This window comes from Lynx canadensis, chromosome F1 (genome assembly GCF_007474595.2).
Source record: "Lynx canadensis isolate LIC74 chromosome F1, mLynCan4.pri.v2, whole genome shotgun sequence".
Classification (NCBI taxonomy): domain Eukaryota; kingdom Metazoa; phylum Chordata; class Mammalia; order Carnivora; family Felidae; genus Lynx; species Lynx canadensis.
Genome location: NC_044319.2, coordinates 28,303,968 through 28,319,780, shown reverse-complemented (window position 1 = coordinate 28,319,780; position 15,813 = coordinate 28,303,968). Strand labels below are relative to the sequence as shown.

At 38.8% G+C, this 15,813-nt stretch overlaps 1 protein-coding gene across 3 annotated transcripts in view; it reads left to right on the top strand.

Moving 5' to 3' along the window:
• Positions 1-13,310, top strand: part of KCNK2 (potassium two pore domain channel subfamily K member 2) — a 127,770-nt gene extending 114,460 nt beyond the window's left edge. For 2 of the 3 annotated variants that reach the window (XM_030303018.1, XM_030303016.1), the window contains exon 7: positions 9,715-13,310. In XM_030303018.1, coding sequence (XP_030158878.1) covers positions 9,715-10,032 — 318 coding nt within the window. In that variant the 3' untranslated portion in view covers positions 10,033-13,310. The remainder of the gene's footprint in view (positions 1-9,714) is intronic. The other variant, XM_030303017.1, reaches the window with a different exon arrangement.
• The last annotated feature ends 2,503 nt before the right edge of the window (positions 13,311-15,813 follow it).

Here is a 15,813-nt window from a genome sequence, read left to right as displayed (position 1 = left end):
TGTTGTATGGAGGTGTTGAATCACTATATTGTACACCTAAACAAACATTACACTCTATGTGGATTAACTGAAACTTAAGCAAAAACTTTTAAAAAATCAATGGTTAGATCTGCACATTAAAAAATGTTGGGGGTTTTTAGTTTATTTTGAGAGAGTGTGAGAGCAGGAGGGACAGAGACACAGGGAGAAAGAGAAAATCCCAAGCAGCCTCCACACCTTCAGAGCCTGATAGGAGACTCAGTCTTAAAACTATGAGATCATGGCCTGAGCTGAAACCAAGAGTGGGATGCTTCACTGACGGAGCCACCCAGGTGCCCCTAAAAAATGTTTTTTTAAGAAAAGTTGAAGTTCTTCCAAGTATTATCCAGTAGTTGAGTTGGCTTTTGTTAATTGGAAAAAAAACTTACAAAAACCTTACAGAGTTTCAGATAGAAATTCCTCATCTAGTTATGACTCTATGAAAGGGACTGGCTTACCTATAATGAGTGATTATTATTCATAGTTAATTGAGCACACATGGAAAGAAAAAACCAATTAGAATAGAAAATAGAGATAAGGTAGGGTAAGGTCTGTAGGGAGAAACTGACTAGCAAAGATTGTAGAACTGCAAAAATTGGCCTTGTTCATGAACTGAGACTGGAAGGGAGTCATTCAAGGGAAGTGACTGGTGGAAAGCGATGTGAAGGAAAGGAAATTTGAAGTGCTACCTTAACACAGAGGACTAGTGGAGCCACTGTTGCCGACTTTCCAAATTGTTCCACAAATCTCCACTCTAGAGCATCTGCCTGCAAGTAATTGGGGAAAAAAATGTCGCTGAGATATTCAATCTTTGGAAATGGACAATTTAGAACATGAGCAACTTTTTATTACTATTAATGATCTGAAAACCAAAAACTCTATAAAGGATGCTGTAGAATTTCAAAGCTAATGGGTTGGTGGGAAAGTAGGATAGTTATGATTCTGGGTGAAAAGCTAAAGCAGAGAATGCTAGGTTTTCCAGCTTAATGGAAATGTATGGAAGGGCTAAAGACTTGTTCGGTCAAAGTGAAATAGAGAGTTAAGGTAAATAAATAATTCAGGTTAGAATTATTCTAAATTGGAGGGATTTCACAAGTTCATTTGATAAATTAAGCAGCAGATTAAAATGAAATAAGATTTAACCCCATGGTGATTGTTGAATTTTATAAAAAAAAAAAAAAAAAAAAAAAAAGGACTCATGAACAGCATGGTTTAAAATTATAGAGCCCTCTGTGCTGACAGCACAGAGCCTGCACGGGTTTCTCTCTCTTCCTCTCTCTGCCCCTCCCCCCTTCTCAAAATAAATAAACATTTTTAAAAAATAAAATTGTAGGACCCCTTGCATATTAGTTAATATTCAACAGCAATTTTTCAGGGAACCCCAGCCGATGAAGAGACAGTGACTTTTGCCTTGTTGAGAGGACACCTGCACCCTGGAATCTATTCTCTTATCAAAAGTCAGGCTAGGATTGTGTCTTCCTGTCACAGAAGCATGGCTCAGACACAGAGCAGAAGGGAAAAGAAAGTATAAGGCATTACTGCTCCTCACGAATCAGCTTTACTCTCTTGGAAAAATAAAAATAAAATAAAAAAAACATGTAGCTGGTATTTTGCAGAGTTGCTTGAAGGAAAATAACCTTAGAAATGCAGTTGATAAAGACCAAACATTTAAAAGACCTGAAATTAAAAAAAAATTTTTTCAAACTTAGAACACTGACCATTCTCTTTAGGTCATTACACTTTCTGTTACCAGGAAAGACTATTCTGGTGAAGACTGACCTGGGGTAGAGACAAGGAAACTTTCAGAAGTGAAATCACTAATAAATATGAAAGTCATCACACCTAGATGTAAAGTGTAATGGATTATACTTTAGTAAACAAGGTAAAGATTCAGAAGTAGTGATTCAAACATTCTCCGTCTTTTTAAGAATATTTTATTTTTTAATTTCTTTATTTGAGGTATAATTGACATACAACATGACATTACTTTCGTGTATACTAAATAACGATTCAGTATTTGTATATATTGCAAAATGATCACCACCAGTCCATCACCATACATAGTTACAGAATTTTTTAATCTTATTGGTGAGAATTCTTAAGACCTACTCTCTTAGCAACTTTCAAATATGCAGTATGGTGTTATTAATTATAGTTGCCATGCTGTACATTATATCCCCATGACTTATTTATAACTGGGAGTTTGTACATTTAAACTCCTTTCACCCATTTTGCCCACCCTGCTATTCCTGCCTATGGCAACCACCAGTCTCTTCTGTTATCTGTGAGCTTGGTGTGTGTGTGTGTGTGTGTGTGTGTGTAAGATTCCACATGTGAATGAGATCATATGATTATATGATATTTGTCTTCCTCTGACTTATTTCACTTAGCATAATGCCTTCAAGTTCCATCTATGTTGTTGCAAATGGCAAGATCTCATTTTTTATGACTGAATATATTTATATATACACCACAGTTTCTTTATCCATTCATCCATCGATGGACACTTAGGTTGTTTGCATGTCTTGGCTCTTGCAAATAATACTGCAGTGAACATGAGGGTGCGTATATCTTTTTGAGCAAGTGGTTTCATTTTCTTTGGATAAATGCTGAGAAGTGGAATTGCTGTATCGTATGCTAGTTCTATTTTTAATTTTTTGAGGAACCCACATACTATTTTTCAGAGTGGCTGCAGCAATTTGCAGTCCTACCAACAGTGCACAAGGGTTGCCTTTTCTCCACATCCTGGCCAAAGCTTGTTACTTCTTATCTTTTTTATACTCGCTGTTCTAACAGGTATGAGGGGATATCTCGTGGTGGTTTTGAATTGCATTTCCCTGATGATGGGTGATGTTGAACACCTCATGTACGTGCTGGGGTTCTGTGTATCTTCTTTGGAAAAATGTCTATTCAGATCCTCTGCCTATTATTTTCATCAGATTGCTTGTTTTTTTTTTGCTATTGAGTTGTAGGAGTTCTTTATATATTTTGGATATTAACCTCTTATCAGATAATAGGATTGGCAAATATTTTCTCCCCTTCTGGAGGCTGCCTTTACATCTTACTGATTCTCAGGCATTTTTTTCTTTGTAACTTTAAAGATTCCTGCAAGGTATATTTTTTTCTTTGATGTCTGGCTGAGAAAAACTCCCAGTGGCAACTGCAATCCAATTCTGGTACATGTGTTGAGCAAATAAAAAGCATTCCATAGAGAACTCTGCCCTCACAAGCTTTTTTCAGGGCTGGGTATGCTAGACACTGAATCTACACAGGTAGTACTATAACATCAGTAAGGGGAGATTTAAAAGGAAAAAAAAAAACTACTCAAAACTTTCTGCAACTCAAGAAAGTCAGCAGTAAGCCCAGGATCTGTTTCATAATAAGCATTCAATATGTGACTGTTGAAATCTACAGTTGCCATTTTTACATACTGTTGTTTCTACTACCCTTGCCTATATACATTCATTATTCTACATAGTTGTAATCAAAATAGAGACATAACTTTACTATCTTCATCACTTTACTCAACACAACATAATAGAAAATAGTTTCTAAAGCTGAGGACTTCTCATGAACACTGGCTTCTTTTTTTTTTTTCTTTTTAAAAAAATTTTTTCTTCAACGTTTATTTATTTTTGGGACAGAGAGAGACAGAGCATGAACGGGGGAGGGGCAGAGAGAGAGGGAGACACAGAATCGGAAACAGGCTCCAGGCTCTGAGCCATCAGCCCAGAGCCCGACGCGGCGCTCGAACTCCCGGACCGCGAGATCGTGACCTGGCTGAAGTCGGACGCTTAACCGACTGCGCCACCCAGGCGCCCCAATGAACACTGGCTTCTTAAATGACCTTTACTAATCTCAATATTATTGTGCAATTCAAAGTATAGTTCAGAGGATATCTCCATACGTATTTTTTCCCTTTGGCAAAAATTCTTGTCCAGGATAAATTTCTATGAATTGACTTTCATCAAAGGATATGAACATTTTAGTGATTAGTAAAACTGATTTATAAATTGCTTTCTCTTCAGGCTGTACCAGCACACACTGATCTAGAACTTATGCAAATAGCAGCTTCATAGGCGAGTCCCTGAGAGTGTCTGTATTCAGGAAGAGGGCTGTGTCAGTCAGCAGCCACAGATTTCTCACTAGTTGGTCAGAAAGCATCCAGGAGTCTAGTTTGTTCAAATTACCATGTTGGGCACTTTTATGAGAAGAAGAAATAAATAGGATGCATAGTTTCTGTCATTAAGCTTACCATCTAGATTGAGAAAACTAAACTTTAAATTACTCTATTCGAAGCATTGTCCCAGAAGCTGCAATGTGAAGGGGGAAGAAAGGGTGAGCTTGATAAGAAATTGGCCAGTGATCTTTACCCTCAAAGAATCTGCCATGTCGTTGGTTGATTTAGAGTCCATGGAGTGATAAATACTCCTTATGATTACAAATGAGCTTCCTGTGAACTTCATAAATTGCAAGTTTCTAAAGTCATGAACTTTCATCTTTCTTAGGCCATTCTGTCAATCTTATGTGATTTAGGTAAATTGCCCTGAAAGAAGTTGAAATATGGCAAGTGCTTGGTTTTAAATTATGTTGCTACCATATCAAGGGCCTCCTTGGCATTATTTCAGATACTTTAGAGAACCTGAAGATTCTAGGGCTTGGAACCACTACTGAAGAGGCAAATACTGGGCCTCTGTAATCATGAGACTTTGCTACCCTGAAAAGCTATTAGATGCTTAGCAAGTGTTCATAGTGGCAGACGAAGATATTGGTGATTCTTCTAAAATAAAAGCACTAACCCTTCTTTAACTTTAAATGTTATATACATAATGATGTTGCCGCCAGGTTCTGGGATAGCCTAGTCAGGTATTGTCACACAAAATGGTAGATTTTGATTTTTACTTTGATTTAAAGGGGATTTTATTTAAATGATGTTCTTCACTTTGAGAACCATTCTTAGAATGGTGAGGAGACTCTACAAAGTCTAAAAAGTTTGAGGACACATACTTTGCACGTTTACTATGAATAGACCTGGCTGTATCTTTCTCCTGAAAGGAACAGGATTATCCCATCAGAGTCAACCAGGAGGCACACTCTTCTTATTGGAGCTTGGTTTCCAAACATGACCGATTGGTCTGCCATTCATTCATTCATTTGTCCAAGAAACCCTTACTAAATCCCCACTATCTACACTCTTCTGTGTTCTGGGAAAGCTGAATAGGATACAGCAGACATATCTTTTCATCACCATGAAGCCAAGAGAGCAATGAAACTAATAATTGTAATACATTGTGATGAGAGTAATGCTAGGGAAGTACAGACTGCTGTAATGACCCTGATGTAGTCTGGGGGCGGGGCGGGGGAGGTCAGGGAATGGCTCCGGGAAGCAGTCTAGGGTGACTAGTTTAGGATGAGTAGGAAATGCACTAGGCACTAGAGAAGGACTTGGGAACACTACTCTGAACAGAGAGAATAATAACCAGTGAATGAATAAAGGCAAAAGAATGAGTGGTGTGTTTGAGGAAATAAATGTTCAAGATGGCCCCTAAGAATAGACTTTGAGAAGGATGATGTTTAGAATTGAGGCCGAAATAGGTAGACCCTAGAACATATGAGCCACTTGAAAGAGTTTGGACTTTCTCCTAAGTGAAGCAGGAATCAATTGAATGGTTTTATACAAGGGAAAGTACCTGATGGATTCGTGTTTATTAAAGGGAACTCACTGTAACTGCTGTGTGGATAATGCATTTGAGAGAGGTGGACGTAAGTCAGCAAGACTGGTTAGGAGGCTGCTGAAGCAATACAGATGGGCCAAAACGGCAGACAGGACCACAGTTTTGACAACAGGAATAGAGAGAAGTGAAAGGAATTGAGAGAAAAATAGGGAAATTGGGAAGACTCAAGGCTGATTTGACATAAGAGTGAGTGAGAGGAAGAACAAAGGATTATATTGAAGTTCAGCCTGGGAAATGCAGTGGTTAATGGTACTGTTCACTGTGATAAGCAATTAACTAAGAACAGGTTGGAGAAGTTAAATGATTTCATTTGGAGATAGGCTGAGTTTGAGATGCCGAGAAGTCATCTAAAATGAACGTTGTATGGATACAGAATTCAGTCAGGGATTAGACCTGGAAATAGGTATTTTGGTAGTCATCAGCAGGCAGATAGTAATTGAAACCACTGGAAAGAGACAATCATCCAGGGAAAATGAGAAGACTAGAACTCTGGGGAACAAAGATAGTCAAGGAAAAGGTAAAAGAAAGTGAGTCCCCAAGGTGATTGAGAAGAATTAGCCTACGTGGTAAAGCAACACCTTGAGAGGGTGCTGATTTGGAAACTAGGACCAAAGATTGATTGGAAGGGAGGCAGTAGTCAGCAAAACCCTTTGGTGAAGATCAGGCAGAGCAGGGACAAAGAACGGTCCACTGTAAATTTAGTGACAAGGGTAAGAGCAGTTCCCTTAGAGTTCAGAGGGCAAGTGACTGTAGCACTCCATTTTCTTCCTTTGCTTGTAAATCAGATCACATGGCCTGTGAGCACCGTGTACAAATCCGGGACACATGGAATCTGGGGGGAGACCTCTTCTCTGAGTCAAGTGCCTAAGCTGCAGGAACATTCACTGTGATCCTTTAGGAGCTATTTTTGCTCGTTTTGGGTCCTCTGCTTCGTTACTAAGTAGTGTAGACTGCTTAGTTTTAGGCAGATGAGATACTATTTGATTAAGTGATTGAAAGATTTTTATAAAAATCCAATGAGACAAAAAATGTTTTAGTGCATAAGGATTCATTGTAATTCTCCAGAACACCACAAGCATTAACATTTCAATCAAGAAAAATTTTACTTATATAAATGTGACATTCTAATTTCTTTGGAAACAAAAGAGCACCTTCAGAGTTTCAATATACAGTTTCATCCTTATTAACAGAAACGGGACTATAGGATACTGTTATTTGATCAATAATGACTATATTGCTATAGACAATTCTGTAAGGTCAGGATATTTTTTTTAAGAAACAGGAATAACTAGGGGCGCCTGGGTGGCGCAGTCGGTTAAGCGTCCGACTTCAGCCAGGTCACGATCTCGCAGTCCGTGAGTTCGAGCCCCGTGTCAGGCTCTGGGCTGATGGCTCAGAGCCTGGAGCCTGTTTCCGATTCTGTGTCTCCCTCTCTCTCTGCCCCTCCCCCGTTCATGCTCTGTCTCTCTCTGTCCCCAAAATAAATAAACGTTGAAAAAAAAATTAAAAAAAAAAAAAAGAAACAGGAATAACTAATTATTTTGATGGCCTTGGTTTGGTTTCTGAGGGACTCTCTTTTATTTTTCTCTTTTTCTTCCTCCTTACTTTCAAGTTTTGAGTTTGAGTGGCTACATTCCTCAAGTCCAATATCGTGAAGAATAATAGAAAAATCAGGGCACAGTAGAGAGGAAACAGATACCACTGTTGGTTTACATAAGTAGCCCTAGAGCGGGAACTGGAAAAACTTTTATTCTCCCAGTGTCTTTAGGAAACCGTGACAGACTATCCTCACCCTAATATATAAACTGGCAATGGAACAGATTTCCATACGATGTGAATTTGCCTTATGCTCCTCCAAAAGACATTTAGTCCTTAGAATTAATAAGATTTTACTGGCAGGGCACCTGGGTGGCTCAGTCAGTTAAGTGTCCAACTTCAGCTCAGGTCATGATCTAGTAGTTCAGGAGTTCGAGCCCCGCGCCGGGCTCTGTGCTGACAGCTCAGAGCCTGGAGCCTGCTTCAGATTCTGTGTCTCCTTCTCTCTCTGCCCCTCCCCCACTCACACTCTGTCTCTCTCTCAAAAATAAATAAACCTTACAAAAATTAAAAAACATATATATTTTACTGGCAAGGCAGAATAATATGGTGGAGCTAGGCCTCCAAGTTTGAATTCTGGCTTCAGCACATATTTACTGTGTGTCTTAAGTGTTTTAACCTCTCTAGCCTCAGTTCCTTCTGTCAAATGGGGGAAAGAACCATCCTCAAGGTGATGAAGTAAGTTAACATTTTTGAAAGAGCACATCCAGCACATAGTAGGCACTATACATATATACAGAATTTTACACAATCCCATGACATTGACCCGCGCTAACAGTGACAGTCCTTTTCATTATTAGTAAATGTTTATTGAGTTCTATACTGAATTCACCATTCGCTTTTAAAATATTATCCCAGTTGTAAAAATGAGCAGAACATAAACATAATCACTCTCTTGCCTTAGCCTTCCTTTGACTAATGAAGTACATCACCCCGTGCATCTGACCAGGACGACGGTTCAGCAGTATCGTTTACGTATGTCTTCAACATGTCCAAAGCGCCTCATGGCTTAAAAGTTCCATGTAACCCAGGGTTAGGTAATCCGTTGCATTTCTGGGGAGACCTGCCAAGAGACCTCAGACCACGTCTCCACTAGATGCTTAGAAACTGCGAATTACATTCCAGGGAGAAATGTCCCATTTTTTTCAATCTGTTTCTGGTATTCTGCTTTAAGCTCTCAAAGTACCCCTGGCAAGCCATATGATCACCAGCCTCACTGTCATAGTTAGTAATTTTGTAGTCCTTTATATTTTAAGGAGACACACGCACATCGCTTCTCTCTCCTATGAAACCATTATTACCCTTATTTTATAGATAAGGAACCTAAAGTTCAAAAAAGGTAAAAATGGCTTGCCTGTGGACACACAGAATGTGAGCGACAGAACAGGACCTGGAGGTTGTCATCCCCCTCCCCCTCTGTTTTTATCAGCTGATACAAACTGTGAGGCAGCACTAATGGATACTATTAGGACCAAATGACTAAAATTGGTTAAGTGGGGGAAAAAGCCATTTGCAAAACAATGTGTTTCATGTAAGACCATTTCTGTAAAAACATTAATGACAATCAGAATGGGGGAGGAAGTAAGTACAGTCAGTATACAGAGAAGACGGTTGTGCCCTGAAGATGCCTGTCCTACCCCCGAGTAAGCGGCGGCTGGGATGGGTTGAGTAACTTCCCCAATTCCGCAAACGTTCATTCAGAAACTAGGCCTTGGCCTTAGTCTCCAAATGGGCCTCAAAGTGGGCTTGCCAGCTCTCCTTCCTTTGCTTTCCCTGAAAGCAGAAACAAAATATTTTACTGCTCATTTAGTAAACAGAGAATTCCCAGATGACGCCATTGTGGGGTTGGACACAAAGTTCTTGCACACACAACTTCCGCCCTCTCAAACCTGTGTTTGCATCCGGAGCAAACACAGCATCGCTACCGGCACCAACCAGGTCACCGGGGTTCACATTCTGGGCTTTTACTCGGTCTTGCTGCTCCTACCGGTGTCTGACTGCCTTTTCTACGTTCAAATACTTCTGGAAATTACAGATGAAAAAAATAACCCACAGCGTCTCAAAAAGTTAGAGATTGCCTTTTTACAGCTGCAGAAGCTTCAGTGACAGAGGCACATCTAGCACCTCTAATACAATTCGGTTTCGAGGGTTTAAGTTCACGGATTAATTTGTAGAGCCGTATCTATGTCAAAAGGAGCCTCACGCTGCACCGCGTGCGTAATCACACCAATCCTCAGACCTCCGGTATTTCGAAAGGCTCCGATCTCCTTTTTAAAACACAATAAAACGCTCGAGAGAGAAGGCACACAAAATGCTGACTGTCGTGTTGGTGTCTCTCTGTGTTTTCTCCGCGTGCGTGCTCCAGGTGGGAGAGTTCAGAGCCCACGCCGCTGAGTGGACGGCAAACGTCACCGCCGAGTTCAAGGAGACCAGGAGGCGCCTGAGCGTGGAGATCTACGACAAGTTCCAGCGCGCCACCTCCATTAAGCGGAAGCTGTCGGCGGAACTCGCCGGGAACCACAACCAAGAGCTGACCCCGTGCAGGAGGACCCTGTCCGTGAATCACCTGGCCAGCGAGAGGGACGTCCTGCCTCCCTTACTGAAAACTGAGAGTATCTATTTGAACGGATTGACGCCCCACTGTGCAGGCGAGGAGATTGCGGTGATCGAGAACATTAAATAGCCCTCTCTTTGAAGAGCCTTAGGCGTAGCCATAGGTGAGGACTTCTGTATGCTCTTTAATGACTGTTGCTGGTAGCATTTTTTAAATTGTGCATGAGCTCCAAAGGGGGAAACAAAATAGATAACACCCATCATGGTCATCAACCATCAAGAGAATTTGGAATCCTGAGCCAGCACTATCTTTTTGATGACGCTTGTTGAACGGTCCACGTTCTTTGACAAGTGGAATAAAACAAGCAATGTCTGATGCCTTTCTGTGCCCAGACTGTTTTCCTCCCTCTTTTCCTAATGTGCCATAAGGCCTCAGAATGAATTATAATTGTTTCTGGTAATAATGTAGCTTTGAGGGATCAGTCCTTAACTTTTCAGGGTCTACCTAACTGAGCCTAGATATGGACCATTTATGGATGACAACATTTCTTTTTGTAAATGGCAAGAGATTCTTATGCAGCCTTTTACCTAAGAAATTTTCTGTCAGTGCCTTATCTTACGAAGAAACAGAACCCCTCTAGCTAATGTATGGTTTCTCCTTCCCCGCCCTACCCCTAGGCTCACCTCTGCAGCCCTTTATCCCACAACTCCCGTTTGAATACCATACCTTGCTGGAAACAGTGTGTAAAATGAAGTGATGATGCCCGAAGAAGGAATAGATGCCACATTAGATGGACATTGAAGCAACACTCAGAAATTCTAGCGTTAAAGGCACTGCAAAGAAATGAGGTGCACAGATGGTCCCTCTGAGTATTTATTTGACTCAGGTACCAGTGGTACATATACACAGTGTAATTATTTCCAGGCCGGTAAAACTGGCGGCTCCAAACAGTCCCTTTTTTCCTGGCAGTATTTGGAATTTATCATTTAATAACTACATTTTTTTAAAGGTGGAAGAAAAAAAATATATATATATGATCTGATAGGAGAAAGCTGTCAGACATGGATAGTATTGGAGGTGATTTAAGACAATTGGTGTGAAAGAAGATAGCACGATAATGTGTTACGAGGCATTTGCTAATAAACATTATACTGCCAGCACCTATTTGCTTTTTGACGTGGAAGGCTTACACGATTTTCTTTCCCTGGGTGACTTTCGCCAGACAGGGGAGGTGACGCTGTAGCTGGAGTTGGGCACAGCCTAGCCTTGTGTGGGTGTCCCTCTGGAGCTGCGACTGAGTTTGAGAGGAGAAGTGGAAACTGGGATCACTGTGATATATTGCACATGGAAAAAAATGCAGATTGCAGGCATAATTCATCTTTGACATTAGAGAAAAGCTGTTATAGCACAATTTAAATCTTGGGAGCTTTTTTTTTTTTAGATAGAAAATGCTGATAACCCTTTTTAGTTGAATTTTATATCCTGTAACTCTTTGGATGTTTCCAAGATTCAGAAAAAACTCATTACAGGCACCTAGTAGATTGCTACTCTCGTTTATTTTCATACTTAGATCTGCTGTACATTGTATATATAATTTTTAAAATGCAGAAAGATGATTTCCCCAAATACAATTACAAAACATTTCTTTTATTCTGGGGAGTGACAGTGGTGGAAATATCTGAATAAGTAGCATTCAGATTAGGGTCTTAAAAAATAAACAGGATCTTTAAAAAAAAAAAACATCTAAATAGATGCTTATTTTCCAAAATTTAAATTTAAGCTAGACATGTAAATATTATGTAAACTTGTTGAAGGTACTTTTATAAACTTAAAAAATTCTAACCAAAATTTTAGAAAGTCAGGCTCTTTTAGAAAGAAAGCTACACTCATCTCCTCAATAACTGTTCTGAAAGTTCATATGGTGGAATGCACCATGTATAAACTGTGAATTGTATTGACAAATAAAGTTTGTAATTAAAGTCAGCATTTTCTGAGTGTCCTGCTTGCTGCTGAGAATGCAGAAGGGATTCTAGCTGAGTAGAACTCCAGGACGTCACTTTTCATGCTGAGTTTTCTGTGGCTCCTTCACTCATAATATTCAAGAAATATTTCTGATGCAGTATTACTACCCTTGGCAAATACAGAATGTTCTTCTTGGTGACTGTTAATCGAAAGTAAACATCCTGAAATTGCACTTTTGAAATAGGGTATTTTAAATTGCATATAAATTCAAGATTGTTTCTATTAAATCATGACATATCAATAGCTTATTTTATCACTGTTAGACCTTGTCTTGACACTGAGTTAATCTGAATGCCAAAAACAGGCACCTGAATATTTTTTTCTAAGGAAAAAATAAAACAAAACAAAAAAAAACAATAAAAAATCCTGGCAGTGTTGAAGCCTAAAGAAGGCAGTTGCCAACTAAATTTCTAAACCTCATGCCCCAAATATTTGAACATACCTTCTCAGTGTCTTACATAAATATATTATTTATTCATCCCCATGCACCTTGATGCTCAGTAAATAGCTTAAAACTCGTTCCCAACATTATCCTCAAAATTGGGGAAAATCTAAGAAAAAGTGTGTATTTTATCAATTTTATTTCCTCAAGCTTTGTTCACTTAATTTGTAAATTTAAAATTACTTTGTTTACTGTGGAAAGAACATTGATAAAGGTTTTAACATAGTCTAGAATCTTCTAGTGAATTTTTTTTTTCCAATAGACCAGTTTGAGTGAGTTTTGCCCTGAAGAATATCAGAGGAAAAAATTAAGTACTAGAATCAGCAAGGATCAGGAACTCTGATATGAAATCTTAGACATGGATTCTAGACAAGAATCCTCTACCTTATAGCTATTAAATGTAAAAGTGATTATTTTGGAGTTCTTTCAATTTCTCATACAAATCTATGTCACACACCCTTTTTTCAATAACACTTCACTCTTGTAATACAGGAAATAGTGAAACTTCTAAAGCCAAGAGGGAACTGAATAATTTGTGTCTTAGCCATCAAAAAGGTGGGAGCAGTGTGTTTGTAGGGCTTTGTTTCTTTCTCAAATTCTAAGGAGCATGTGACACACAAGAAGACTAAATCCCTCCTTTGTGTAAAAAATGTGTAGAATTCTTTGATTCTTAAGGCTAGACGTTCAAGCAGACTAAGTGAAATTTCAGATGGAATACCAAAACAAACAAACAAACAAATTTAGCCATTCTAAAGATTTGATATAGCTATTTACGCCTAGGAACTGGACACCTAGATCAACTTCTATTTTTGTTTTCTTTTTTTAAAAAAAAACATTTGCTGTTCTAAGTAAAATCATAACTTATTTGTTGTGGTTTGCATTCTTTATTAAAATGTGAGTACAAATTTGCTTTTGTATAAAGTAAAAGATGTCTCTATTTGAATACTCATAATTTCATTAAAATTAATATATGATTTTGCTCCAGCATGAGTTTACTTAAATGTGTAAAACTTTCATAGTGAAATGTACTGGCCTTGCACATACTCTCGTGTCAGTTCCAAGAGGGAACCTGGTTACTTTTAATAGGTGGTTTTCATTGTGGTTTTAAGGGGAAATTTTCATAAGCCCCACGTGCTTCCTTCCTTCCTCCCACCCTACCATAAAGGTTTATCCAGCTTTTTTTTCTCTTCACATTTTTATTTATTCTTGAGAGACAGAGACAGAGCACGAGCGGGGGGGGGGGGGGGGGAAGGGAGGGGCAGAGAGAGCGGGAGACATAGAATCTGAAGCAGGCTCCAGGCTCTGAGAGGTCAGCACAGAGCCCGACACGGGGCTCGAACTCATGAACTACAAGATCATAACCTGAGCTGAATTTGGATGCTTAACCTACCAAGCCACCCAGGCGCTCCAGGTTTATCCAGCTTTTGTTTCACACTTGACCCTTCCCCACCCAGATCTCAACTACGGCTTCCCATAAGGCAGGGATTAGTTCCAAGGACCAGGAGTTTCGGCTCTGCTCTTTTATTTGACTCAACACTGTTCACTAAACCCTAGCTGTTACTATTTTTACAATTCATGAAACCATTTGTTATTTTCCTAGTATTAGCATTAGAAAATATTTTCACCGTGTTATGCTTGTCTCAATATACAACTATTTTTTTCTTTTCATCTGTCATTCCTGTCCAAAGTATTTCTCACTGCCTTGTCTTTATTCTTTCTCTTTTGAACTCAGACTTGGATTTCTCTCTGACCCCAACACCCATGTATCCAATTTCCATTGGAGATCTCTACTTCTCAAAGGCATTTCAACACATCCAAGACTCTCCTAATTGTTCCCCAGACCTGACCCTCTTGGTGTCACCTATTTCAACAAATGGCACCGCCATCCATTTGGTTGGGCATTCTCCTTGATGTCTTCTCCCCCTCAACTCCAAAACCACCTTTCACCAAAGCCCTACTGTCTTGCATCCTGAAAATGTCTTGAATTTGTATACAGCCACTATGTTTATCCAAGTTACCACCATAGATCTCCCCTTGTACTAACTGCTTTTGCATCATTCTCTGCTCCTGTCATTGATGGTAGAGTGCAAATTTCAATTTAAGTATGCTACTCTCCAATTTAAGTCCACTGTCTTTCAATTTTATAGAAGACCAGAATCCTTCACATGGCCCAAGGCCTTCTGGTCTGCTTTATGCCATCATCTTCAGATTCATCTTGTATCACTCCCTAAGCCTCTGTATCCCAGCCCCTCTGGATTTCTTTCACATTATGCTGATGCTGTCCCCTTGCTTGGAATGGTTGCTCTCCTTTTACACCTCAACCTTTTCACCCAACAAACTTTTACTCATCCTTCAGAACCCAGTATCACTTCCTTTGATAAGCCTTCCCTGACACCATTACAGGTACCTTTACAATATACTATATAAAAATTTTATTCCTTTCCCTCAACTTATGATTAGATATTCATCACTATTCTTATTTGATTATCTATATTCCCCACTAGAACTCATTTGTTTTAGCCTACTAAAATTATTACTTTTATTTCCAGATCCTAGCCAAGTACATATAGTAGGTTTCCAAAAATACATGGTGAACAAATAATATAAAACAGAGGTTTAATTGTTGTAACAGTCTGAGGTATACTTGTGTGTAAGTATCCCAGGTTTTCAAGCTCCACAGACATTTGTTCTCTTCTACTGGGTTAATAATAAATGGGATACAGATAGCAAGTTACTTCTCCTATTAACTTACAAGCTGACTTATTGTGTAGAAAAAGATCCAAGCCAATTGTTCAACCAGAGAGACTTTTCAGTTGGCCATACGTTTACTCCTTGTAAGCAAAGGTTTCGTTATTTCCATTCCCCAAATTTGGCTCACAATAGATACCACTGAAATTTTTCAATTATAATTTAATCTTGAAAATTTGTTTAGAAATTAATCATAAAAATATGTTTGCTAATACTAGTAAATGGATGCCTCTTATTAGTAGAAAACTAAATACACATTTCTTTCTCCTTGCCAAATGAAATTCAGCTTTTTCATGCTTAAATTTATAATCGGTCTGGGAAGAAATCCATTATTGGGCACATTTTGAACTGTATCCAATAGAGAATATTAGTCACTTACATGGTATAATTTTGAAATTAACTCACAGAATAAACATTGGTATTCATGTAGTGCATGCCTGGATTTTGCAGATGGTATTTCTTTTTATATACTATACAATTAATAGGGAGTAGTATATACATGATTTTTATTATACTGTCTACTTTATCTAAAATATTTTAAATATTATTGACATTAGACTGTATGTTTATTTATTTTTATTAAAAAATTTTAAATGAGCATCAGTGGCAATGTCTGGTCCAGATTCAAATCTTATCATTGCCCACGTGTTTCAGAGTTGAAAAGATAAAGTATCAAGATACTGTCAATACATCTAATT